Source organism: Cavia porcellus, unplaced genomic scaffold, assembly GCF_034190915.1.
Source record: "Cavia porcellus strain 051 isolate PalLab524CR breed Dunkin Hartley unplaced genomic scaffold, mCavPor4.1 scaffold_14, whole genome shotgun sequence".
In the NCBI taxonomy this organism is placed as follows: domain Eukaryota; kingdom Metazoa; phylum Chordata; class Mammalia; order Rodentia; family Caviidae; genus Cavia; species Cavia porcellus.
In genome coordinates this window covers 63,895,883-63,920,622 of record NW_026947497.1, presented here as the reverse complement: position 1 = coordinate 63,920,622, position 24,740 = coordinate 63,895,883, and the positions used below count along the sequence as shown (strand labels likewise).

The 24,740-nt window shown below is 47.6% G+C and overlaps 1 protein-coding gene and 1 long non-coding RNA gene across 3 annotated transcripts in view; one reads left to right on the top strand and one right to left on the bottom strand.

The window, feature by feature from the left end:
- Lrrc2 (leucine rich repeat containing 2) overlaps window positions 1–17,304 on the top strand; it is a 35,963-nt gene extending 18,659 nt beyond the window's left edge. For both annotated transcript variants that reach the window (XM_063261056.1, XM_003477030.5), the window contains 4 exons: window positions 8,934–9,079; window positions 10,458–10,613; window positions 13,953–14,089; window positions 15,217–17,304. In XM_063261056.1, the coding sequence (XP_063117126.1) occupies window positions 8,934–9,079; window positions 10,458–10,613; window positions 13,953–14,089; window positions 15,217–15,266 (489 nt within the window). In that variant the 3' untranslated portion in view covers window positions 15,267–17,304. The remainder of the gene's footprint in view (window positions 1–8,933; window positions 9,080–10,457; window positions 10,614–13,952; window positions 14,090–15,216) is intronic.
- Window positions 15,767–18,937, bottom strand: LOC106025072 (uncharacterized). Its single transcript, XR_001198663.2, has 2 exons — window positions 18,754–18,937; window positions 15,767–18,047 (listed from the first exon to the last, which is right to left on the bottom strand). It is a non-coding gene; the product is annotated as an uncharacterized LOC106025072 (long non-coding RNA).
- Window positions 18,938–24,740: the final 5,803 nt, after the last annotated feature.

Here is a 24,740-nt window from a genome sequence, read left to right as displayed (position 1 = left end):
TCCCCACCAGCGCCAGCTGGGCCCATCATCGTACAGTGTTGAGTCCAAGTGGCGGAGGTGGGTGGGCTCACCTTGCTGCCCTAGAAGGGGAACCCCACCTTTCATCCAGGCTGTGGGCTCTTAGTGGACGCCCTCTATCGGTCTGTTTTCCTGCTTGTTTTAAATCTCAAGTGAGGGTGGGATTTTGCTAACTGCTCTTGTGCTTCTACCGCTGTAGTCTTGTGGGTTTCCTCCATGTCTTTTATTCTATCAATATTATATACCGATTGATTTTTAGATGTTAAACCAACTTTGCATTCCTTGGTAAATCCTTCCTGATCATGGTGTATAATGCTATTTGTTACAATATTTAGTTTGATAATCTTTGGCAAAAACTTTGTGTCTGTGCAAGCCAATGAAGGCTACTGGCTTTGGTCTTACTTGGCATCAGGGAAAGGCTGGCTTCAGAGAATGAGCTAAAAAGTGCTCGCTTCTGTATTTACGGGAGGAGTTCATGCGGGTTGCGGTTATTTTCTCTATTTGTGTTACCTGTGAAGCTGTCTGGGCCTGAGGCCGCGTGTGTGCGTGTGCGCGTATGCGTGTGTACGTTTAAGCTAGTTTTTCAGTTTATTTGCACTGGACTTGTTCAGGTGTTCTGTTTTTTCTCTAGTCAGTTTCAGTAATTTCTGTCTTTTTAAAAAAATCTGTCACTTTTCATGAAGGTTGCCAAATCGGTCAGATGTGAAGTGTTTATCGTAGGCTTTTGTAATGCTTTTAGCTTGTGTGTGGCTGGTGGTGCTGTGCCCGCTTTCCTTCTGGATTTCAGCAGTTCATGTCCTCTCTTTCTTCCTCTTGCTTTCCGTGGTTAATTACTAACAGCTGTTTTGATTCTGTGGCTTTCTCACATGACCAGGCTTTTGAATTTTCTCTATTCCTTTTCTGCCTTCTATTTTACTGATTTTAACTTTCACCTGTATTAAATCCTTTCTGCTGCTTTCTGCTGTCAACCGAAAGTCTCGGTTGACAGTTTTTTTCTTGTCTTCAGACGTGGAATAGATGGTTCCGCTTCTTCCGTTCCCCGTCCTTTCTGAAGGGAAGTCGGCTCCACACTCTCGGTTCTCTCCTGGGCCTGTGCTGTGTCCTGGGGTAGATTGGTCTTTGCTTTTAGGCAGGAATCTGCTCCGCAGAGTCCAGGCTGGTCTGAAACTTGTTCTGTAGCTCAGGCTACCTTTGATTTATTGATCTTCCTGCCTCAGCACCCTCCTCCCCCGAGGGCTGGGATTATAGATATCAACCATTGTGCCTTTCTCTAGTTCTCCTGTGTGTCCATATATGGGGATCCTACAGGTCTCTGAGGCTTTGATAGTTTTCCTCTTTAAACTGGGTAGTTTTTATTTTTCTATCTTTAAGTTCACTCCTTTTCTTCTGCCATTTTGGGTCTAAAGCTGAGTTCCTCTAATGAATTTTTTATGTCAGTCATTTCCTTCTCCAATGCTAGAATTTTTATTTTTCTAATTTCTAGATGCTCCTGGAGAGTCTCTTCTTGTCAATTCACTAAACCCCCGTTTGGCTTCGTTTTCCATCTCAGCATGGATTCTTCACCCGTGTCCCCCTCTGTTGACTGTACCTTCTGCAGCCAGGTCTTTACCTTATCTTCTCTTACATCTCCAGTGCTCTGAGCAAGACCCAGGAGGTGATATGTCATAGGCACTAGGTATTTGTGAATGAGTGAGAGAATGGATGACTATTTGATGGATTTTAAAACTGTGGAGAACTCGTGCATATCTTCCTATTTACGAGTCGGCCTTGATTCCATTTGTAACCCAGCCTACAAATCTGGGATTTACTTATGGATCGCAAATTCACTTCTTACCAACTCCAGCAGCTCTGTCCACTGTGAACCCTGGTTTAGTTAGATCTCCCAGCAAGTAAGGCCCCCAAGTAAACAGCAATTAGAATGGAAAACCTAAGGGAGATTATGCAAAAAGAAAAAGGTCTCGACCTCCCAGGTGATCTGGCCCGCAGATCAATCCGTGGGGTGTACCTGGAGGAGGAATGGGGATGATAAAGAACAGGGTGGGAGACAAAGAGAGATGGAGACAAGTTGAGGAGTCCAATCAAGTCTCATTTATTCAGGAAGAGGTTGCAGCTTTTATGGGCCAAGAGCAGGCTAGTGGGACAGGAAGAGGCTACGGGGTGGTTTCTGATGGGTCATTGTCACGTCCGGGTATGCAACATAAGCAGGAGAGGATTATGGGTAATGTAGGCAGGCGCATTATGTGCCCATAGGAGAGAGAGGCATGGAGGCAGCAATGGGGCTGTCACGCCGCTCCCTACATCTTCCCTATATTAAATAATATAGAAAGCTATATTATTTAATTAGGAGTATGGCAGGCCTTGTGAGGACAGCGCCTGTCTTAGGTCAAGGACCTCATTACATGAACCCAACCGGGCCTTACCCGTCATGGGCTTGCAGGACAGCAGTTGGTCCTGTGCCTGTCTTAGGCAGCCGATGGTGTAACATGTATGTCCTAGTTGCCCGTCTCTGCCTGCCTGTCCATTGCCCCAGGGCAGCTAGGCTGCATCGTCATATGGGCCACTCATGGGAATTTCTTTCCTGGTAGGTTTGTTGATCTGCCATCTCCAGCTGGTGATAGTGTACCTTAATGGGCTTTGCCATAAACTCGTCTATCCGGTTATTAATGAGTGTCATAATCCTCTGAAAAATATAAGGACCCACAGAAAGGAGAAGCAACAGGGCAGCTAGGGGACCCAGGAGGGGCGCTAGGTAAGGGAAAAGCCCTCCCCACATCGAGGAGAAGGGGTTAGCAGCCATTTGTTGTCATCGCTGTTGAAGTTGTTCTTTTATTTCTTAGAGCTTGCCTCGCACAACACCGGACTGATTGACATAGAAGCAACATTTTTCCTGTAAGGCAAGACAGATTGCCCCCTGCTCTGCCGTGAGCAGGTCTAGCCCTCGTCTGTTTTGTAAGATGACCTCTGCGAGTGAGTCTAATTGGTTTTACTGTAAAGGATAAGGCTTGAACATCTTCAGACAACTGGTTGGACAGGACAGTATATTTATCTAAGGTAATGGTGAGGCCAGCAGCACCTGTGGCTACAGTGCCAGTGATGCCCATTCCCACCAAAAGCGGGATCAGTGTTACCGCTCGTTTTTGATGGCCAGCAATGTAATCAAGTGTTGGCACTGGGACAGGTTGGTCACCTGAGACAATATCTATGTCGGGCAGGAGGGAAGCAGTTATGCATGTACCTGTCCAGTTGGCTGGAATATAGGTATAGGCCCTATTATTATCGCAGACAAAAATGTGTCCTGTTGGGGGGCACAGGGGGCCTGTATGAGTGAATACAGGCAGTGGACAGGAGATGGCCCATATCTATAAGGGTAGAATCATTTTGGAGAGAGCCCTGTAGGCAGGTCATGGATATGTTGGGTATTATTAACGGCTGGACAAGAAATGATTGAGAAGGTCTACAGGTAAAATTATGTGGATCACGAAAGGGGTCAATTGTTGAGTTGGAGGGGAAGGCTAAGGGCATAGGAGTGCCTAAGGCCCTGCACAACCAACAGTCTTGCGCTAAAGCAGGGTTAGTGAGGTTAAGTACATGGTGAGTGGCTGATAGGATATCATAAGTTTGTGGGTCTAAATCCACACCCCGTGATTTGGGGAGAGCTAACGGGTGGTAATTAATCTTTGGGAATAGACTGTCTTCAATTTCTTTTAGTTTTTTCTCAACATAAAGTTCTCTCATTTTGTCTTGAGGACCTCCCCAATCTGAGACATGGATTGGAGCCCTCTTATACCAACAGATGGGCTTGTTGATTTCGCCTTTGCAGGAGGCTTGGGTGTATACAGGGCTTCCTGATACAGAGGGGTTGAGGCCCCAATCGCCTCCGGCTGCTGCCATTTTTATTTTTGTAAGTATGGCTGTAAAATAAGTGGCATTATCAAAGCCAATACATTCTTGTACAGCATCATAACAGGAGCTATGCATCTCTATCTGATATGACTTACACTCCTGTGGGCAAGGCCCCTATGGAAAATGGCCTAACCTAGCTTTGGCATTGTTAGGGGTGGGATCAGTAATGCCCATGATGGGATCAGTAATGCCCATGTTTTTTTTTTCTAAGCCCTGTTTTGGCAGGTAGCCCTTGTTAAGCATTTGCACTGTGACAACGTTATTAGGGCTTCTCATAATTAATCCCATTGGGAGAGTTCTTCCCCATAAATTAAGAGGCAGACTCTCTATGACATAAGGTTGTAAGTGTCCCTGATTACCTACTTGATCTCTCCAAACCAATTGTTTGGAACTGTGTTGTGGATTTTTTGATTGTCCAATCCCTTGGAGGTGTGTTAAATTTGTTTCTAAAGGCCAGGCGGCAGGCCACTCCTCCTTTTTGATAATGGTAACATCTGTGCCTGTATCAGTGAGGCCTGAGAAACATTTTTCATCTAAATATAGAGTCATGAGGGGCTTTTCTATGGAGATATGTTGGGCCCAATATACATCTGAAGTCCCAGGAAAGGAGTTCCCCCTATAGGGAGTTATGTATTTGTTAGACGTTTGAGCCAACGGCAATAGCAGCAATTGAGCAAGGCGTTGCCCTGCCCTGACTGGTATGACACCAACAAGGGGAGAAGCCATGACTTTTATTTCCCCTGTGTAATCACTATCTACTATCCCGGGCAGAACTTGTAATCCTTTAAGCGTGGTGCTACTACGTCCAACAATAAGTCCAAAAGTCCCGGGGGGAGAGGGTCCATAGATTCCTGAGGGGATGACCTGGACACCCATGTCAGGGTTAATGCTGTGTTGGAGGTGGAACAGAGGTCCAATCCTACACTCCCTGGGGTTGCCCTGAAGAGGTCTAAAATGGATTGTTTTTTGCTGGGACAAACCTTAGAGCCCCAGGGGTTTGTCTGGAATTGGGGCCCTGGGGCCGGCCCCATGTCCCGTTTCCCTGTGGGGGAAGAGGGTTACTGTGAACATCCCTTTTGGATCTGCAGTCATTAAGCCAGTGGTCTCCTCGTTTGTATCTGGGACATAGCCCTGGTTTTTTTGTAGAGGACTGATTTTGATTTTTACTTTTGCAATCATGAGCCATGTGGCCAATTTGGCCACATTTGAAACAAGTAATATCTTTTTTAGGACGAAAGAGGAGCTGTTTAACTGTGCAACCTTGTTGTGTGGCGGCCATGGCTAGGCCTTGATGATAAGCAGGCCCAATATCTGCACATCGGCGAATATAACCTGATAGGCCCGCCTTTTTGCAATGTGGTCAAACTGCAGCTTGACAAGCTGAGGTTGCATTTTCATAAGCCAATTGTTTGACCAGGGAAGAGTTTGTTTCTGTGAAGCCAAAAAGACTCTCTGCCGCCTGTAGGAGGTGATCGACAAAATCTGAAAAGGGCTCCTCAGGCTTTTGTTTTATTTGGGTGAGAGACAAGGTAGGCTCGCCTCCTGAGGGGAGCTGCTTCCACGCTCTAGTGGCTGCCACGTTAATCTGCGCAAAGAGGCCCAACTCGAACCGCATTTGACACTCTTTTGTGGCAAAATCTCCTGTTCCTGTAAGCATAGCAAGGGTCCAGGGGTTTTGTTGTGTGGCGTTATCCCTGGCTATGCCCTCATATTGATCAAAAAATTTAGATTTTCATAATAGATAATTGCCTCCAGAGAGGGTGGCTTTTGCTAAGTCTTTCTACTCATTAGGAATAATCCAACCCTGAGTCAAAGAATCTAGAACTGCAACAGTATAGGCGGCAGTCGGGCCATATTGAGAGACTGCGGCCTTTAACTCTTTTAGGGCTGTCACGGTGAGAGGTGTGTGTATCCTAACTGCTTGTGGTTCAGTGTCCTCTTCAACATCCTGCAGGGGAACAACAGCCTCCGTGACTGGGAACGCCATTTTGGGCTGGCTGCCAGATGCAGGCACCATTTTAACAGTGCCATGAGGCTTGCCAGAGGCAGTTGCCATTTTAGGAGAACTATAAGGCTGTGTAGCTCGGAGGGCCTGCAATTGAGTTGAAAGATTTTGGCATTCTTTTTCTAGCTGTATCTGTTTTAACAGATCCCTTTTTCTTTGTTCTAATTCCGCTAGTGTGCTAGAAGGTTGAGGGCAGACATTAAGTGCATCATGATAGTCAGGGGGCGGCTTAATGGCAGCCGGTGCCGCAACAGGGTCAGGGTGGTATGTAGAGGCTTGCTGTGCTAGGTGTTCCCAGTCGACCTCTTGAAAATCAGAGAGGTCGGGGTATAAAAACTTATATGAATCTCCAATTGGCCGTGGAGGGGTGGGCGGTGGGGGGCCGCCATCTTGGAACCTATCAATCATGTCAACAGGAGGAAGTAGTGGCAGATTGTCCTCCAACAGGCCATCAACCTCTGTGTCTCAGAGGTCAGAGGCTTCAGATTTTTCTGAGGACAGTTTTGGGGTAGGATTAAGGGAGTCGCGCAGGGCAGCCTCACCCTGTGCAACCGTCTCCTCAATCTGAGGATCTGTATGCCGCTGAGTAAGCAGCTCAGAGATTAAATTCCAGGATGCAAAGGTGGTCACCGGAACCTTTTCTGGACCAAAAACTCTGTAAAAATCTTTTAGAGCATCTCCTACTCTTTTTCACTGCTTGGTATCTATAGAGCCCTCTAGGGGGAACCAAGGGCACACTTTATGAATAAACTGAAAATACTGCAACAATTCTTTTGTTCTAACCCTTACCCCTCTTGTCTTTAATGCCTTGCTAAGGCCTCCCATGAACAATTCATGTTCGCTCAATGCTTGACCCCTTGTCGAGGAAAGGGGATGGGGTTGCCGTTCACTCACTGTGACTTGGGCAGCACGTCAGGCAGTCATCCGCGCAGGCCTCGGCCTTGATTCAGTTTACTTTCACTTTCAGCCGGCATTCTCTAACGGCTCCCTCGTTAACTCCCCCGTGCCAGGAGCCCCCACGCTGGGCGCCACTTGATCCGGCCCGTGGATCAATCCGTGGGGTGTACCTGGAGGGGGAACGGGGATGATAAAGTACAGGGTGGGGGAGACAAAGAGAGATGGAGACAAGTTGAGGAGTCCAATCAAGTCTCGTTTATTCAGGAAGAGGTTGCAGCTTTTATGGGCCAAGGGCAGGCTGGTGGGACAGGAAGAGGCTACGGGGTGGTTTCTGATGGGTCATCGTCATGTCCGGGTATGCGACATAAGCAGGAGAGGATTATGGGTAATGTAGGCAGGCACATTATGTGCCCATAGGAGAGAGAGGCGAGGAGGCAGCAATGGGGCTGTCAGGCTGCTCCCTACACCCAGCTGCGTGGCTGCTCTTATGTGGATGAGTGGCCTGGGTGCTCCCACTCGGGTCTATAGGACCTGGGGATTTTCAGACCAGCATAATTACCTTTGAAATGATTTTATGATGCTTACATTTTGTCCTGGATGAAAGTGGCTAATGGGAAAACTACTCTCATCTTCAAATAACTTCTCTCTCTGCTGACTTAATGCTCCTGAGATTTTCCTTATTCTAGTTTTCACAGAATTCTTCAGCTATATAGTTTAAAAATCCTTAGTAAGGTATTTTCCAGCCTTGTACCCATTTTCTACGATTATGGGGAAAAGTAACGAAAAGAGAGACCAAGGGAGATCCGATCCTGAGTTCTCTGCTCACCCAGCAGCGCTGCACCTCGGGTAGAGGTGCGGTCTGAATTGGAAGCACTTGAATTGGAAGCACCTTGGTTTACCATGTGCTGTCCTCGAACTTCCCCAGGTTCCCAACAAAAGCAAAATCAGGATGTGCACAAGACCCATAGGGTCTCTACCGCGGCTGTGCAGTCCAGCTGAGGCTGATGGGTGTTAAGAGAGGCTCAGGCTGCCACCTTCCTCCCTCCCCATTTCAGCTGTTCCCTTCTGGCCCGGCAGGCGCTGTTTTGTGACAACACTGAAAACAGATTGTGAGGAGCAGCCTAGATTTTATGTATGCACTCTCCCCATACCTCAGTAAAACACTGCTGCTTTTGTGTTTCACAGCGACTGTCAAACTGAGGCAACTAAATCCAAACAAGAGATGCTTTCCTCCTTATCACACCCCTAGAGTTGCATGGAAATAAAAGTGTATTTCCCATGGTATTTCAGTCAACATATTAAACACAAGAATCACAGATGTAAAACATAACAGTTGAGATTTCTGAGCACTTGCCGTGTCATTTTATCAACTCAAATGTGGGTTCCTTTAAGATTTGTTAGGCCGGGAGTGGTGGCACACGCCTATCATCCCAGCACTCGGGAGGCTGAAGCAGGAGGATTACTGTGAGGTCATGGCCAGCTTGGGCTACATTGCCCTAAGACTCTGTCTCAAAAATCAGAGACAAACAAAAAATATTTGTCAGCCTGGTTGACACAGTCTTCTCCAAGTCACTCCACCCTTAGGCGTGGTGCTTTCTGTCTTCTGTGACGTTGCACACACTGCCCCTCCCCACCCCAGGATTTCCTCCTGTACATTTTCATTTGACCAGGAGCCTCAGGACCTCACTCCAGTACCCTTTTACTTTCCTCTGTGATATCTTTTCGTTTTCTGAGTTAGGATCTTGCTTTGAAGTTCAGTTTGGTCTTGAACTCACTTTATAGCCCAGGCTGGCCTTCAACTGATAGCAATCCTCCCGCCTCAGCCTCCCGAGTGCTGGGACTACGGGTGTGTGCCACCGTTCCTGGCCTATGCTGTCTTTTCTGACCCCTGTTCGCCCCCCTGTGACGCTGGCAGATGTTACCAGATGTAGTCACACAGTTCTCTCTGCTTAACAGCACACCCCTGCCGCGTAAGCACCGCCTCCTGCAGGGCCTGGTAGCTGGGGGTGGAGGAGGCACTGCGCATGCTCTGGACCGGGAAGCCGGAAGACGCACTGGTCTGCAAAGTGTTAGTCGACTCGGTTCCCACTTTTTTATTATTCCTTTGCAGTTAAGTAATTTGAAGCAGGTTACATTCGTCGATATCTCTGCAAACAAGTTCTGCAGCGTCCCCGTCTGTGTCCTGCGCATGCCCCGGCTGCAATGGCTGGACATCAGCGGCAACAACCTGAGCGACCTGCCCCAGGACATAGACAGGTAGCTGCTGGCCCAGGCGGGGCTTCAGCCCGGCCTGGGCCGCCTGTGTTCATGGACTGCCATGTGTGCCCACGAGGAGCCCTTTGGAGCAGCTCCTGGCCTGGAGTGTTCAGTCTGCAGCACAGTGTCCATGTGTGTGTAATCTGCTTCAGTTTTTCATACAGTGGGACAGTCAGCTTTCCACTACACCGCAGAAGGAGGGCCGCTCCGTGTAAAATAGAAACACTCTCACCGGGCATGGTGGTGCACGCCTGCATTCCAGCATTCGGAGGCTGAGGCAGAAGGATCCCTGGGAGTTCAAGGCCAGCCTGGGCTACAGAGTGAGACCCTGCCTCAAAGCAAAACAAGACAAAACCAAACCCGCGCTGTGTTTAGGTCATCAGTGAGGACATTTTTGTTAGTTTCATTGTTTTGGTCAGACCTAATCTTGCACGCAGAATCGACCTCCTTAGCCAGGTTTTCCAGTGATTCCCTTGTGGCTGTTGCGTGTTTAGAAACTGAAGGTTACAGGGAAGCCTGTAGGATCGATTCATTCGTTCACCAATACTATTAGGCACTTGTTTGGGGGCCGGCTGGGTTTTAAGTGGTGAATGAGACACAGGTCGTGGCCTTCTGAAATCTCTGATCTTATTTATAAAGAAGCGTAAGTGACCCCTGTACAGAGGTGGTGCTCCGGTGGCACTGAGCGGGAGTCATTCCAGTTGGAAACCCGAAAGGAATTTTGTGGAATATTTATGGTGGCAGTTAAGGTGCTGCTGGCCACTGAAAGAAGAATCAGGGCTGGGTCACCAAATTAGAATGGGGTGGAGTTGAGGACCCAGGCTCTGGGGGCCGTGGCTCCCTCATTTCCTCACCCTGCAGCTCTTTTCCCGAGTCCTGTTAGAAATAAGCAAGAGCTGGTGCATTAGGGCTGAGGAAAGAACTGGAAGTGGCCCGAGCCTCCTTATTCTCCTGCTAACCTGGGTACCATGGGCCCACGGGAGATGCTGGGAGGCAAGATTTCACATGCTGCAAGGGTCTTGCACCCCGCTGTGATATTTGTGTCTTTAACTGGTGATTAAGTCTGTGCCAACTTAAAAAAAAAAGTGACATCACTTAGCAAGATTTTCTTTATTTAAAATTTTTTTTAAAATGATGTCTGGGAAAGGGTCTCACTATGCAGTTCAGGTTGGCCTGGAACTCAAGGTGATCCTCCTGCCTCAGACTCCCCAGTGCTGGGATCATAGGCATGTGCCAACTCACCTGGCTACAAATTTGTTAGTACCCAGGCTGCATGGATGCCCTGAACTGAGCAGGGCTTTTTTCTTTTTTGCTGCAGTGTCTTTGGTATTCACTCTGAGGCCAGCTGTTCTCTTCAGACCCTTTTCTCCCTCCCTAGGCTGGAAGAGCTCCAGAGTTTTCTCCTGTATAAAAACGAGCTGACCTACCTGCCCTACGCCCTGCTCAACCTCAAGAAGCTCAGCTTGCTGGTGGTCAGTGGGGACCATTTAGTGGAGTTTCCAAGTGCCCTCTGTGACGGGTCCTTGCCTTTAAAGTGAGTGGGTGCTGTGGGTGGCCCTGGGGAGCATTCCCAGCGGGCAGGGCCCAGGGCGCTGGCTGCTGTCTGAGTCAGATGGTTCTTGTACTGAGAACCTGTGCCCTATCAAGTTCTTGGGGGCTCCTAAGTTGTTGACAAAGGTTGCGAACCCCAGAGCCACAAAGAGCTGTCGGCTGCCTTGGGACGCAGCTGCTTGAGGTCAGAAGCAAGCGCTGACCTGTGGCTGCACACTGGAAGGATCTAGCACGTGAAGGAGCCCTCCTCCCTTCCCTCGTCCTTTGACGTACCTGAGTCAGCTGGTCGGCCACCCAAAGCAAAAACAACAACAATAAAAACCCCAAATGTGAAAGAAACAAACTGTGACCTGGGCTGAGAAATGAAATAGTTTTCCTTTCCTTTCCAAAGTGGAACTGAAAAGCCCCAGCACCGTTCTCTTCTAAAATGACCCCAAGGCAGCTGACAGCGAATGTTGGTGGCTCTGTGGTTCCCAGTCATCTCTACCCCAAGGTTTCTATCCTCCCCTAGCAGCTCAGAGCCTCTTCATGAGAGGCTGCTCTGGTGAGAGCCCATGTCTGTGTCCAGGGCTGCCTCCAATGTGACCCCAGACCCTGACCAAAACCATTGCAGGGACTTTTCCCTGGGGTTCCAGTTGCAGGTGCTGGTGAATGTTTCCTGTCGATGTGGTTAAACTTCTGACTCCCTGTTCCTGCAGTAAGATCTGAGGCAAACTAATAAGGAGGCTTGACATTGGGAAGAGAGGCCATGCTCATGCTCGTGCAAGCAAAGGTTTAGCGACGCATAGGCCTTTCCCACTTTTGGGCCACTGGGAATAATCTTAATAGTTTTACATTCAAGAACATTTGTGAGGAAAGCTGGGCGTGATGGTGCATGCCTGTCACGCCAGCCCTGGGGAGGCTGAGGCAGGAGGATCGCGGCAAGTTTGAAATCAGCCTGGGCTACAAAGTGAGCTTGGGAACACCAGACTGAACTGCTTTTTGAGACCTTGTCTCAAAAAGACCAAAAGCCAATCAATCAACCAAACCAAACAAAATACCAAAACAACAACAACAACAAAACAAGCCCAGAACATTTGGGGTAAAGCAGGTCTTCCTGAAGCAGGAGACAGTGGAGACAGAGGAGCATAGCCAAGGCCAGAGGGAAGTGGCAGAATCTCGTGAAGACTTGAGCTCAGCTTTTCATACTGGGTGACCCAGCCCTGCCCTCCTCCTCAGTAGACACTGTGGTCCACAAGGGTAGACAGGAAGTGAAGTCCTCCTCGTTTTGACCGCTGCAAACAGACCTGGAGTTCTGCAGGCTGTTCACACACGTGCTTAGTAACTAATGTTGCTGGAAAAGACAGTTACTCCCCCCTATTCCCCTGTTGGCCCACTTCTTGGCAGGTGGTAACCAAGGTTGGATGAGAGCCACAGGAAAATTCTCCAGAAGGCTATGTGTGCCTTTAAATTGCTTCTTTCTTGGGACAGGACATTTTTTCTGGCTATTATCAAAAGAATAACTTTTTTTTAAACTCCACTTTTTTTTGGGGGGGTGCCAAGGATCGAACTCCTGACCTCCTGCTTGCCAGGCAGGCGATTAAGCTACTGAGCTAAATCCCCAGCCCCCTGTACTCCACTTTTGACCTTATGCTTTTCATGGTATATAAAACAATAATGTATAAATAATGTTGCTATACAAACTCTTGGCTTTTTTTAGACTTTCGATATCATTTGATACTGCACAATCTATTAAATATAAATTAAAGATCTACATGACAGATTTCTTTCGCTATTCCCCTTAGCAGCTTTGTGTGCTGTGATGGATCTATTTGCTCTAATTTATTATAAATGTGTCAGTATAATATAGATACATAAACTTTTTCTTTCCTTTTGTATTTAGTTTGTGATAATTTTTTACTGTGTGATATTTATAGCTCTAAGTTGCTACACAAATATTAAAATATGCATGGGATTTTTTTTGTTTTTTGGTACCGGGGATTGAACTCACGACTTTATGCTCACCAGGAGGCGCTTAAGCCACTGAGCTAAATCCCTGGCAGCATACGTATTGTTAAAAAAAAAAAAAAAGTCCGTATCACAATAAAACACCCACAGCCTCCAGCCTCTCACAGCCCTCCTTCTCGCTCCCCGAACACTCATCCCATCGCTCTGGCTTCTTCTTGATGCACGTCTGGAAATCCTCTTTCCTGAGTGTTTTTTCACTCTGTGATCAAAAATACGGTGACCGGCCGCCAGGTGCCATCCAACAGAAAGGCAGGGTCCTAAAAACGTGACCCCCTGTCCTCCTCTTCCTCCTCCTCCTTATTCACTGGATCTGGCACTGTGCAACTCCTGGCTGTTCCTCAGAGTCCACGTGACCATGAAAGCTCAGCGTTTTGAAGCGATTTAAGACACTGAGGCAGCCAGGCCAGTGCAGCTAACGACCTCAGGAAGGAGGGCTCCAAGCGGCTGTGGAAAGTGGCGAGAAGTAAGAGGGGGCATTTGGAGGGTCCATGGTGATGTGTGTTTTACTGGACTGGAATACATTTTGGAAAATGTAAACACCATGTTTTTATCCCACCTCATTTGTGTAGTCTGTATATAGCTATATCAATATTTATATGGATATGTGTTTATATCTCACTGCTTGTGAACCAATGAGAACATGGTAACACTCCCAGAGAGGTGGGCTATAATTGCAGCCAAAGACTATGTAAGTGATTTCCGATTTTGAATTGGAATAATTATATCATCTTACACATTAAAATGTCTTTATGAATCGTGAAGGCAGAAGATCCAATGTGATTTTGATTTCTCTTTTAGTTCCTTTTTTGTAGTAGTAATTTTTTTTTTTTTTAAAGACAAAACTCTGGCTTTGTAGTCTAGGCTGGTCTTGAATTCACTGCGTAATCCAGGCTGGCCTCATACTCCTCCTGCCTCAGCCTCCCGAGTGACAGGCCTTTGCCCCCACACTGGGCAGTAGTAGTTCAGAACTTCACTTCTGGGCTGTTTTCTGAATCCTCTGATGTCAGTGGCTGTGGGGCAGAGTTTGACACCTTAGAGTTCAGAGTCTGACACAGAGAAAGTGTGGGTGTCCACTTCTGGCCTCCCTGCCACCAGACAGCTCCTGTGCCCCTGGCGAAGCTCTAGACAACCTGACCCCCAGCTCCCGTTGGGCTTTTCCACTGCCCATTTCCACTGTGAGGTTCGGACTGTGGGGCTGGCTCTCAAGGATAAGAGAGATCTTGGGGTCCTGAACCCCATGGGTGGCCTCTGGGTGCGCGGTCTGCAGGTGCTCTGTGTGACGGCGATGTGAGCTCCTCCGTGCTTTCCCGAGTAGGTTCGTCAGCCTCATGGACAACCCTATCGCTAAGCCTGGCCAGGAGGAGGAAGAGGAGATTGCGGAAAGCGAGCAGGACCGCCGGCACTTCGATAAGGAATTTATGAAGGCCTACATTGAAGATCTTCGAGAGAGAGGTGGGTTGCCTATGTCTGAAATTATGTAAAATGGATCGTGCAGTGTGTTCTTTCTTGTCAAATGGACAGAAGCGAAACCGATAGGGGGCAGGTTACTTTGTAATCAATCATTCACCTCCCCCCAACCCCTAAAAGGATGAAAATTTTCCTAGTGACCTGAATTCTGGCTATGTCATCACCTGTCTGACACACAGATGGAAAAATATACTCTTTTTTTTTTTTTTTTGCTTTCTGTTTTGTTTTTGGTCTTGAGACAGGATTCACTGTGTGACCCAAGCTGGCCTTAACTTTGAAGCGATCCTCCTGCCTCAGCTTCCCAAGTGCTGGGATCATAGGCGTGCATGCGCCATCCTGCCCAGACAAAATTTACTTCATGGTGCAGTGCCCCTTGTCCCTCTTTTGCCATCAGAGCTGTGTCTGAGTCAGTCCAAGAGTCCTGCCTGTCGGGACAAAGCAGATGTAGCTGGGCTCGTGGACCTACACCTCTCTCGGTCCTGGGTGCTCAGGGTGGAAGGCCTGACAGTTCTCTGCAGCGGACACTGGGTCAGAGTGTAACAGGCACGAGGCCCGGAGGCTGCACGATGCTATGGTCACTCAGGTGACATTGCATTGTGGGTGCTGAGAGCCACATTGGGAGAACTACCGGTCTGGACCATCTCTGGACAAGGGCATGGCTGTCGGTTCGGGAAGATCCTGTGGTGGGGGAAAGGGGAGGAATGGCCGGGCTTGTCCTGGAAACCACACTGCCAAAGAAAACAGCAGCCATGACAAAAGAAAAAGCATGCTGCCTCCCAGCCTGCTGTCCCTGGGCCCATGGCTCTGAGCTGCTATTTGGCGGCTGGATATTTATTGCTGTTGGACCCTAAAACCTTGCAGTAGCTGTGTGAGCTGACCGGAAGGATCCAGAGAAGGGCGATAGGTGCTTCTTCACCTCAGATCCAAACGCTGTGCACCTGGCTGCCCGGCTGTGGAAGACACAGCAGCCCGGGCCGGCAGCTCTCCCAGAGACTTGTGTGGCTGTGCATCAGCTGTGGTGCGGAGTTGCGTTTCGTAGTAAAAGGGTTGGGAACTGCTTAGCTGGAGCTGTGTGTATTTACTGCGTGTTTTTGTTGTCATTGTTGTTACAGAATCTGTTCCCAGCTACACCACCAAGGTATCTTTCAGCCTCCAGCTTTGAGGTCGTCCTCTGGAAGCCTGCACTCGCCGTCTGTGGAGCTGAGTCCTTGTGTGTGGGTCGTGTCCTTCAGGGGTTATGACATGCTTCACGTCAAAGCCTAGGAACCACTGTGGTTGGGGTTGTTTAAAAAAAATAACTTTCAAGCTGAGTGTGGTGGCCTACTCCTATGACCCCGGCACTCAGGAGCTGAGGCAAGTGGATCGCCATGAGTTCGAGGCCAGTCTGGGTGACATAGTGAATTCAGGGCCAGGCTGGACTACAGAGTAAGACTCTGTCTCAAAAATGCAAAGGGGAGAGCTGGGGATTTAGCTCAGTGGCATAAGCACCTGCCTTGAAAGCAGGCAGTCGTGAGTTCGATCCCCGGTACCGATAAAAATGAAAAAGACAAAAAAAAAAAAAAAATTGTTCTGTTAAAAAAGCAAAGGGGAAAAGTTTCAAATTTGTCAAGTCCTCCGTGGGTTTGAGACTTGATAAATTATACATGAATATCCTCAGGCTCCTTTATGTATTCTTGTTTTCAAAGAATGCACATTCAGGGGGTGGGGATAAGCGCCTGCCTTGCAAGCAGGCAGTCATAAGTTCGATCCCCGGTACCAATAAAAAAGAAAAAGACAAAAAAAAATTGCAACTGAATGACCAAATTCTGAGACTGAGTTCACTGCTCAGGCACCAGGGCTAAGGGACTGTGGAAAGAGCATTTCTATGGACTGTACAGAGGAGGGCTTTGCTGCCACTGGGAAAACACCTCCGTGTGTTCTTCCTTTACTGAGAATAACGTTCCTTGGGTTTATACAGACTGCTGTCTCCAGATGCTTTATTTATTTTTTTAATTTTGTTTTTTAGGGTACCGGGAATCAAACTCATAACCTTGCACTTGCCACACAGGTACTTATACTGCTAAGCTCTGGATACTGCCCGGTCCCTCTCTGGATACTTTAAATTGCGCTTTGGGGTGTGTTTTAAACTCTAACCTGGCTCTCCTGAGACTTCACATTCGGTCTGCACCCCGTGGCCCAGAGGAGGGGCCGGGAGGTCACCATGTTGGGGGCTGAGACCCTGGAGAGGGCGGGGGTCTGTCTGGTCCCGGGGAGCGTTGAGTGCCGGTGTGGATGCCACCCCATCCTGGTGCTCACCTTGTAGGTCTGAGGCTTCCTCAGGATGAGCAGCAGGGGCCTTGTCCTCTAGGCTGTGTCCTCCATGATGGTCATGTAGCACAGAGGACATAAGCAGGCCACCTGGATGAGGGTGATAGGGTTCTTAGGGAGCCCTGCAGGGCAGCCATATCCTTGGCCACTATGGGCAAAGACCGCCCATCTGGGGCTGGACTCCTCTGGCGCAATATGCCAAGGGTATTTTCTCCCATTGTCCTAGGTCTAGATAAACAGGAAGTGGCCTATTGTCTAGAGGAGCCCAAAGAAAGGACCCCCCCACCTGTTGTCACCGAATGGCCTGGGGCTCCCAAGCCCCAAGCAGTGACTTCTGCCACCCAGCAGCCAACTCAAAAAACAGGATTTAAAACAGCTGCCTAAAGGTGGACGGCCAGGTATAGCCAAGGCGAGCTTTGGGAAGTTCACCTGGGGCGGGAAGAAAGGGTGATTTTTATTTTCTCATACTAGAGGAGCTGAGCTGTTCCCTGAGCACACATTTGGAAAGGGTTCTGTGGTGTTTTTCCCATGTGAGTCTTTGGATTTCTCTAGATACTTTATCATCCATGGCTGCAGGCTCAGCAGAGTGTGGTGAGTCCTGTAGCAGTACTGTGACACAGGAAACAAAACTCTGAAAAGCAGATTAAAGAGTGGAAGAGTAGGGAAAGAAGTCACTTTGAGCCTTAGACAACTGTTTTTTTCTTCTTAACATTTAAGAAAATAAAATTCAGATTTATTAGTTGTACTTCAGGGAGGATTTTGGAATTTTTTGTTAAATATAGTCAAATGGAAACTGTAAATGGGGGAGGAATTTCGGGCTCTGATGCAATTAGACCACCTGTAATTTATGCAAATGTTATTTAATAAAATCAGTCTTTTGTGTAAAAACTTTACTCAGTGTCACACATAAATAAAAAAAGCAGTGCATCAATATATTAACCACTTCATGTCATTTAATAGTCCCAAACAGCCATATTAACTGAATGTTTATAGAGATACCATTTAATCATCCACACACAGGTAAAAATGCATCCATTTGTGTAATACACATCCTAGTGGAATGGCCTAACATCTGAAAACCTTACCTGATGCAGGACAGGTACCTAGTGGAAAGGTTGGTCACATTGTGAAGACACGTAGAAACATTAATGAACAAGATACAAAATACCCTTAGAGGAGATGTATTCTGGTTTCAAAAGGTTATTCAAAGGTTATTTCAAAAGGTTAGATCCTTCTGAGATTTCTCTTCTCTCACCTGCCCATGGGCTCATGGTTGAGGCCCCGCTAGTAAAAGACAGGAACGAGACAAATCTACACATTTAAGTAACACATGTTTTATGAGACATAGGAGCCTTTGGAAATGAAGACCCAAAGAAACAGGTAGATGCATGCATTTTTGGGAGATGAGGTCTTCCTATGTAGTTCAGTATGTACTTGGCTGGCTTTGAACTCACAGTGATCTCCTGCCTCAGCCTCCCGAGTGCTGGGATTACAGGTGTTTGCCACCACCCCTGTTAATGAGGATGGGGCAGCTCACCAAGGTCAGCCTGGATTCAACTTGGTGCTTCTGGGCGTTCAGGGGCTTTGCTTGACTTTGGGGGCACGGAGGGCACTTCCAGAGTGAGGGTTTTGGGAACTATGAGAGAGAGAGAGAGACAGACAGATTTCTTGTCTGTCAAGGCCAGGGTGACCTTCCTGCTTCTGCTGTTATCTCAAATGTCACAGTGCTGGATTGTGGGGTACTATGTCCTGAACCCGACAAGATAGTGGGGAAAGGTAAAAAGCCAACTGAGCTTGGTGATAGCTGGTTATCCAAATAAAAATCTTAGTTCAGCTTTAAGTTTTCCCAAAATATTACCAAATTCAATGAAAACTTAAAACTTAATTTAAAGAGGGACAGCTCTTTAAAATAAGGAAACAACCTTCAAGAGTGGGTAAAAAACACCTAGCTGAAGTCCTTGAGTACATTTTCATTAATAATGGGGTGCATGCCAGGTTTCCTGGCCCAGCTTTCAGTTTTCTCCGATCCCAGTCAGAGGCTTTGGGCAGCTCTGTTCCCGGCCCTCAAGACAGCATCCCCAACACTCAGGTTGTTCATAAAGTGAGTAAAATCTGCACCTGGCCCCATCCAGGTTGGAATCATGGATGGATACAACTGTCTCTTTATCTACAGAGAAAGACAAAGGTCACTGCAGTCCTGGGGAGCAGGTATGGGAGGGGCTGCTCCTCCCCACACCCTCAGTTTCCTTGGGGAAGACCCAGGATCCTCAGCTCCCGCTCAGCTCAGCCCCAGGGGACGGGCTCTGCTCTCAACACCCACTTAGAGCAAGGGCTTCCCTCACCTTCATGGCTCTGGGACACGGTGTCTTCCTCCCTGAAGACAAGTTTCTCCTGCCAGGTGTGATCTGTGACAACTGCAGGACTTCAGGAGAAGGGAGCAGTGGCCTCAAGGACCCTCACAAGGATAGGTCCCAGGAGGCTCTTCAGCCAGGGTCCAATTGGCTGGACAAACGTGGAACCACATGACTGGTGACTGTCGGGGTGCTTGGTAAACACAGGTTCAGGCAGCTTGCCAGATGGCAAGCAGTAAGCACCACACTCTTGAAAGATTTTTTTATTTCGAGACTGAATCTTGCTATGTTGCCCAGACTGGCTTTGAATTTGCAATCTCCCTGCCTCAGCCTCCTGAGTAGCTGAGATTACAGGTGTGCCCCAGCATGCCCTGCAGAGACTGTCCACTTTTCAGGACCCCAGTGGGCTATATTGGGTCCAACTGGATAACCTAGGATGAGCTGCTGTCTTGGGATGTTGTATACTAGCAAAAAGAGCTTCATTATATTTGTATTATACCAAAATACCTGTAATGTGGCCTACTGTTCTATATGCGGGTTTTTCTTTTCCTCTGGGTGACCTAATTGATATGTTAATCAATGTTCCCCTCTGTAAAGAGTTGTAAATACCTAAAAACCTAGCCTAATTGATATGTTAACCATTGTTGCCCCTCTACAAATAACAGATGTGGTGCTAAAGTTGTTATACTAAGATGCTAAAAATTAGAATAATTGATTAAAAGATAATTAACAAAAATAGTTACTTAAAAAGATAGTTATTAGTAATGTTGTCATTCTGTACTGAGCTCATTACCCTAGTAACCAAGCACCAACCTCATAGTTATAAATTAACTGACCACGTGTTCTGCTGTTCTGTAATGCAGTCATCCCCCCCACCTTAGTGACCTGTGTGCTATGTCAACTTTTGTTGCCCTTGTAAGAGACAAATGATGCTGTGTCAACATCAACAGGACCTGTTCCCTTCATGAGAGACAAATGTTCCTGGAATTGGCAGACCAAGGGCTATGAATTGGCTAACCACCCATTGTGAAATGCCTCTTACCCTCAGGCAAAGGGGAACAAAGGCCCATCTTGTTTCTGTTTCTCATCACTATGTACTTAATGATCAATGAGCTAATCATAAATGAACTGTAAAAATCAGTCAGAACTCTAACTCAGTTGCACAGCTTTGCAAATTCCATCTGCACTGTGTTGCTGGGCCAGCTAAAATAAAAGCGCTTCTTTTAAAAAAGACGTCTTGCCCCGTTTGTCATCTTGGGGTCTTGCCCTGTTTTTCATCATGGGGCCTTGTTTTTTGAGTGGAATACAACAAAAATAAGCTAACAAAGATTGTTAATTACTGTTAGGCTACTCTATCCTCTGCTAAGGAAAACAAAGGTGTTCTTCATTAGCAGATTTCCTGATCCACGCCCATACACCCTTACTTTGTGAGCTGTGATGTATACTTAAGGGTGACAAGTGTAGAAAAACGACACACAGCTTTTGCAATCTCCAACTGCACTGTGTCGCTATGCCCAGGATAAAATAAATCAGTGCTGCTTTTTAAAATGTGTTTTTGCCTCATTTTTTGAACTCGAGTTTGGGGGCTTGTTTGTGGATTACAAGAGGGTCCCTTATCCTAGTAACACACACTGCACCCTTGTGCCAGATGGTAACACTGTCGTGGGGGCTGAAGGCTGGGATTTATTTTTAATCTTAGGGGGCCAAATCCAAAGTTGAAACATGAAATTGTATCTCACTACAATATTAATAAGTAACTCAAACATTTCCCTTTCAGGGACCAGCACTATCTTCAGAATGAAAAATTTCTCAAGGCATTGAATGCAGTAGAGAATAAACCCCAGGCAAGGCAGGCGGGACCTCAGCACCTGCTCAGAATTCTTTCCAAAAAACCAAAGGCAGATTGGCCTGGGGTACAGGACCTGCCTTCCTTCTGAAATTCACCTGGGGTGGGGCACAAGGGCTCACAGACAGGAGTCAGCACTGGCAGCACTGTCACTCTGCCACTCTGCAGGGAGGAGGGACCCAGCCTTTGCTGACAAGCTGCTAAACCACAGCCTAATCCCAGGGTGCCTACTGCCCGAGGGCCAGGGTCAGGCGGTCAAACTGCCCCAGACAAGCCCAGGTTCCCAATTATGTGACGTTTATTTTTAGGACTGAACTTTGAAGGGCACCGACCCTCTTTGACCCGTCTCCGCAGATTATTCAGTGCATCTCTTGACTCAAAACCAAATGACCTCTGATGACAGTTTTTGTTTTTTTTCCCAGCCTTCCTTGAAACCGGAAAAATAAAGAAAGATTTAGGGAAGAGATGACCAGGCCGGGTAGGGTGGTGCACACCTATAACCACAGTGCTCTGAGGCAGTTTTTTGTTCTGTTTTTAAATAGGACCTTACCTCACTCAGGCTGGCCTCGAACTCTTGGTGATGCTCTTGCCTCAGCCTCCCATGTGCTGAGATTACGGGCATGCGCCACCATGCCCAGGTGGGATCACAAGTTGGAGTCTTGCTGCCTGAGGTGCCTGGCTCAGGGGTGCTCTGTCTTGTCTACTGTACATTTCTCTCCGCTGCTGCTCTCCACTCAGATTGGGATGAGCATGCTTATTTTTCTCTGTGTTGCAAATTTTATCGCAGCTTAGCACCCCTGGGAGGTGGTATAAACCTCAAGGCACCAGGACCATGAGGTCTATGGCCACTGGGGACACGCCCTTGGAGGGGACTGTGGGACCAGGTCTCTCTGTTCTCCTTTTCACTTCCTGGCCGTGCAGGGAGAGGTTCTTCCACGTGCTGCTGTGGTGTGTGCCTCGACCAGGGTCAACCTGTCATGGACCGAGACTTCCTTCCAGGACAGTCGGCCACATGCACTAGCCGGGCATCCTTGGGCTGGGTTCCCACGCCCGGACGCTGCAGTGGAAGCAGAAGGCAGGCCGTGGAGGTTTCCAAAGGGGTATTCCTTTCCGTTTAACTCACCTTCTTGCCAGTGTCAACATCATCCCGAAAACATGCACCTCGCGGGGGTGGGGAGTCCTTTGTGACTCTCGAGAGTCAGATTCTCCCTGGATTGGTGTGCCTCACGGTGAAGGCCAGTGCGGGGTCCCTGGCCTTCGAATCCCACCCTCCCTGTGCCCGGAGGCGAGGTGCGTGGAGCTCAGCATGGACCTCAGCGTTTCCTGCAGCTGTTACTGAAGACCGGAAGCGCGAGGCACCTCCCCTTTGAAGCATCCCTGAAAGACTGCAGAGGAGAAGCAGCGGTCCCACGCTGCCCTCTGCACAGTGCGCAGGGCCGGTGACCGGAAGGCCGGCCTGGTGGCGGGCTGGGCAGGGACTTGCGGCTCCCCGACCTCTCTCCTGGGCCCCAGGTTAGCAGGTCCCGGCAGGGCGCGCTCGCGGTGCGCTCGGGCGATTCCGGTTAGAAATGGCCCCTAGTTCCATGCATCCCAGGCCCTCGAGCAAGGAGTTGAACAAGACAACCAAAAGCTATGCCCAGAGTTTATTTGGAAGCGGGGGAGAAAGAAGAAAGTGGCCCTCAGAGTGAAATTGGGTAAAACAACAGAGGAAACCAGAAGAGAAAGAAGATGGGGAGAGGAGGTATGGGGAGGGAGAGAAGAGAAGTACAGCCTATTATTGGCAGACACAACACCCGGGCTCTTTGTGCCCTGCATGTCTCACGGGAGCCCGGAGAAGTCCCACATCCCGGGCCTGCGAGGTGGAGCGGTCTAATGGCTGGGATCCCGCCAGGCCTAAGGCACACCCTCTCTCTGCCTCAGTGGTATCAACTGAGATATAAATCCCTTGGCTCAGGATGAAGTGCTTTCACCCAAAGCCTTTTGTTTCCAATCTGAGCAGGATTTAGTGCTTACAATTTTACCAAAAATAATTATTGCTAGGATTATTTCCAAAAGATGAAAAATATTTCCAAAAGATGAGAAGTATAAAATAAAAAGCAGCCTTTATTCTGAGAACACGGAGGTGACCAGCACCCCACCGCTGGCGTCCGTCGATCTCTCTGGCAGACACCTGGTGTGGGGGCATGTAAATAGCCTCGGTTTGGGGTGGAACCTAAGGCGGGCATTAGGGATGCACAGGTAGCCCATTGGTCCTAGGTTTGGCACCATATGTAAATCTCCAGAGGCGGGAAGATGGCGTCACAGGTAACTTCCTAGGGGCGGGGGAGATTGGGGCTTCCTGCTTCCAGTTGAGGCTTTCCTGGCTACAGTGTTCTATCTGGGCCAAAACCCTTTCAATTATCTTTTTTTTTTTTAAGGGGAAGGATTTAGTTTAGAGATGATTGACTACCCAGTTCTCCCTGGAAGGCCCACTGACATCTAAAGCAAGCATGTTACAGATATGTTTCTTTCCCCACTTTTCAAAGCTACACTGACAGTATTCTCTTGCTTTTCCAGATGTACAATTCTAACACATTTCCTTTAAAAAATTACACACTTAAAAATGTATTACACTGGGCCAGGGATTTAGCTCAGTGGCATAAGCACCTGTCTGGCAACACAAGGTTGTGAGTTTGCTCCCTGGTACTACAAAAAAAAAAGGAGTACATATAGACAATGAAATACAACTAGGTCATAAAGAAGGATAAATTTGAATCATTTGTGTAGAATGACCAAGTGGAGGGCTCTGCTTAAATGTGGAACTATTATCTCTATGTTATTTATTTATTTTTTTAATCAGTACCAGGGATTGAACTCATGACCACATGCTTGCAAGGCAGGTGCTTATACCTGCTGAGCGAAATCCCAGTTCCTGTCTCTGTGTTACTTAAAGCAGCCCCTGTTTCCAGGTACTGATATGTTCAGAGCTGGCTATGCTAATTCCTTTTCCCTTCAATTGGCTCTAAGTGATGCAAATAAGGCCTGCTAATGTAATCTTTCACTGACAATTTCCTGTTTCCTTGCATTGTGTTTCCTGTAGAACTGTTGAATGAAATAGGATGGCAGAGCCAGTCAGCTCCAGGAATGTCAATAGGGTAGGAGCCTCAAAATAAGAGGCTGTGATGCGCCTCCCCCCCCCCCAGGTACAAAAGTTTACATATCAAAACCTGAAGCAACCTAAATTTATTCATATGCTATCTTAATAGAAGTATGCAGACTGGTCCTTCTGCTTATCTCTCTCTCTGCATACCGCAGAGGTGCCTGCTTTCTGTCCAGCCAGCTCAGCTCACCTTACTCATGCAATTTCTGCTGTCCACCGTCACTTATCCGCTCCCTTCTTCATGAGATAAATTCTGGGGGAGGCCTTGAATCAAAGCCTTTGTCCGCACATCCTCAGGGCGATCAGGCTTAGGACTCCTTGGCTGCCCCTAACTTTGCATCTGTCTTGGTTTCTTTATTTTTGCCATGGGTTGCATTGCGGGTGGTAGATTGGAATTAACTTGCTGGGATTCCAGTCACATCTCAATGGGATTACAAATACAACTTTCTGGATTGTGAGGAGGACTGGAAAAGGGAATTCAGTACCTGGATTACATAAACAATATTTGGATTACAATGTCTTAAAGGAAAATGGATGACTTTGAGACTATAATGTCAAGTGAAGTAATTCAGATAAAGGAGGTATTATTATTATTATTATTATTATTATTATTATTATTATTATTATTATTATTTGGTACCAGGGACCTCGCACTTGCCAGGCAGGTGCTTATGCCATTGAGTTAAATCCCCGGCCTGCAGAGGTTAAATATTGCATGGCTTCTCTTCTGTGTGAAACCTAAAATATAATTTAAAGAGCAAAATAAGAGAAGACAGGGAACAGGGAGGTAGGCTTTTTGAAGATGGAGAAGGAGAACCAGGGACAGGGTGGAGAGAAATGTAGGGGAAGAGGATCAATATGTATATGTCTCTTGTATACAAAATTTGTATATATATTAATTTCTCACAATGAATGTATTATGTATCACAAACGCTACTAAAAGTAAAAAATAAAAACATCCACTAAGGCAGTGGAGCTCAGGGAAGGATCTGA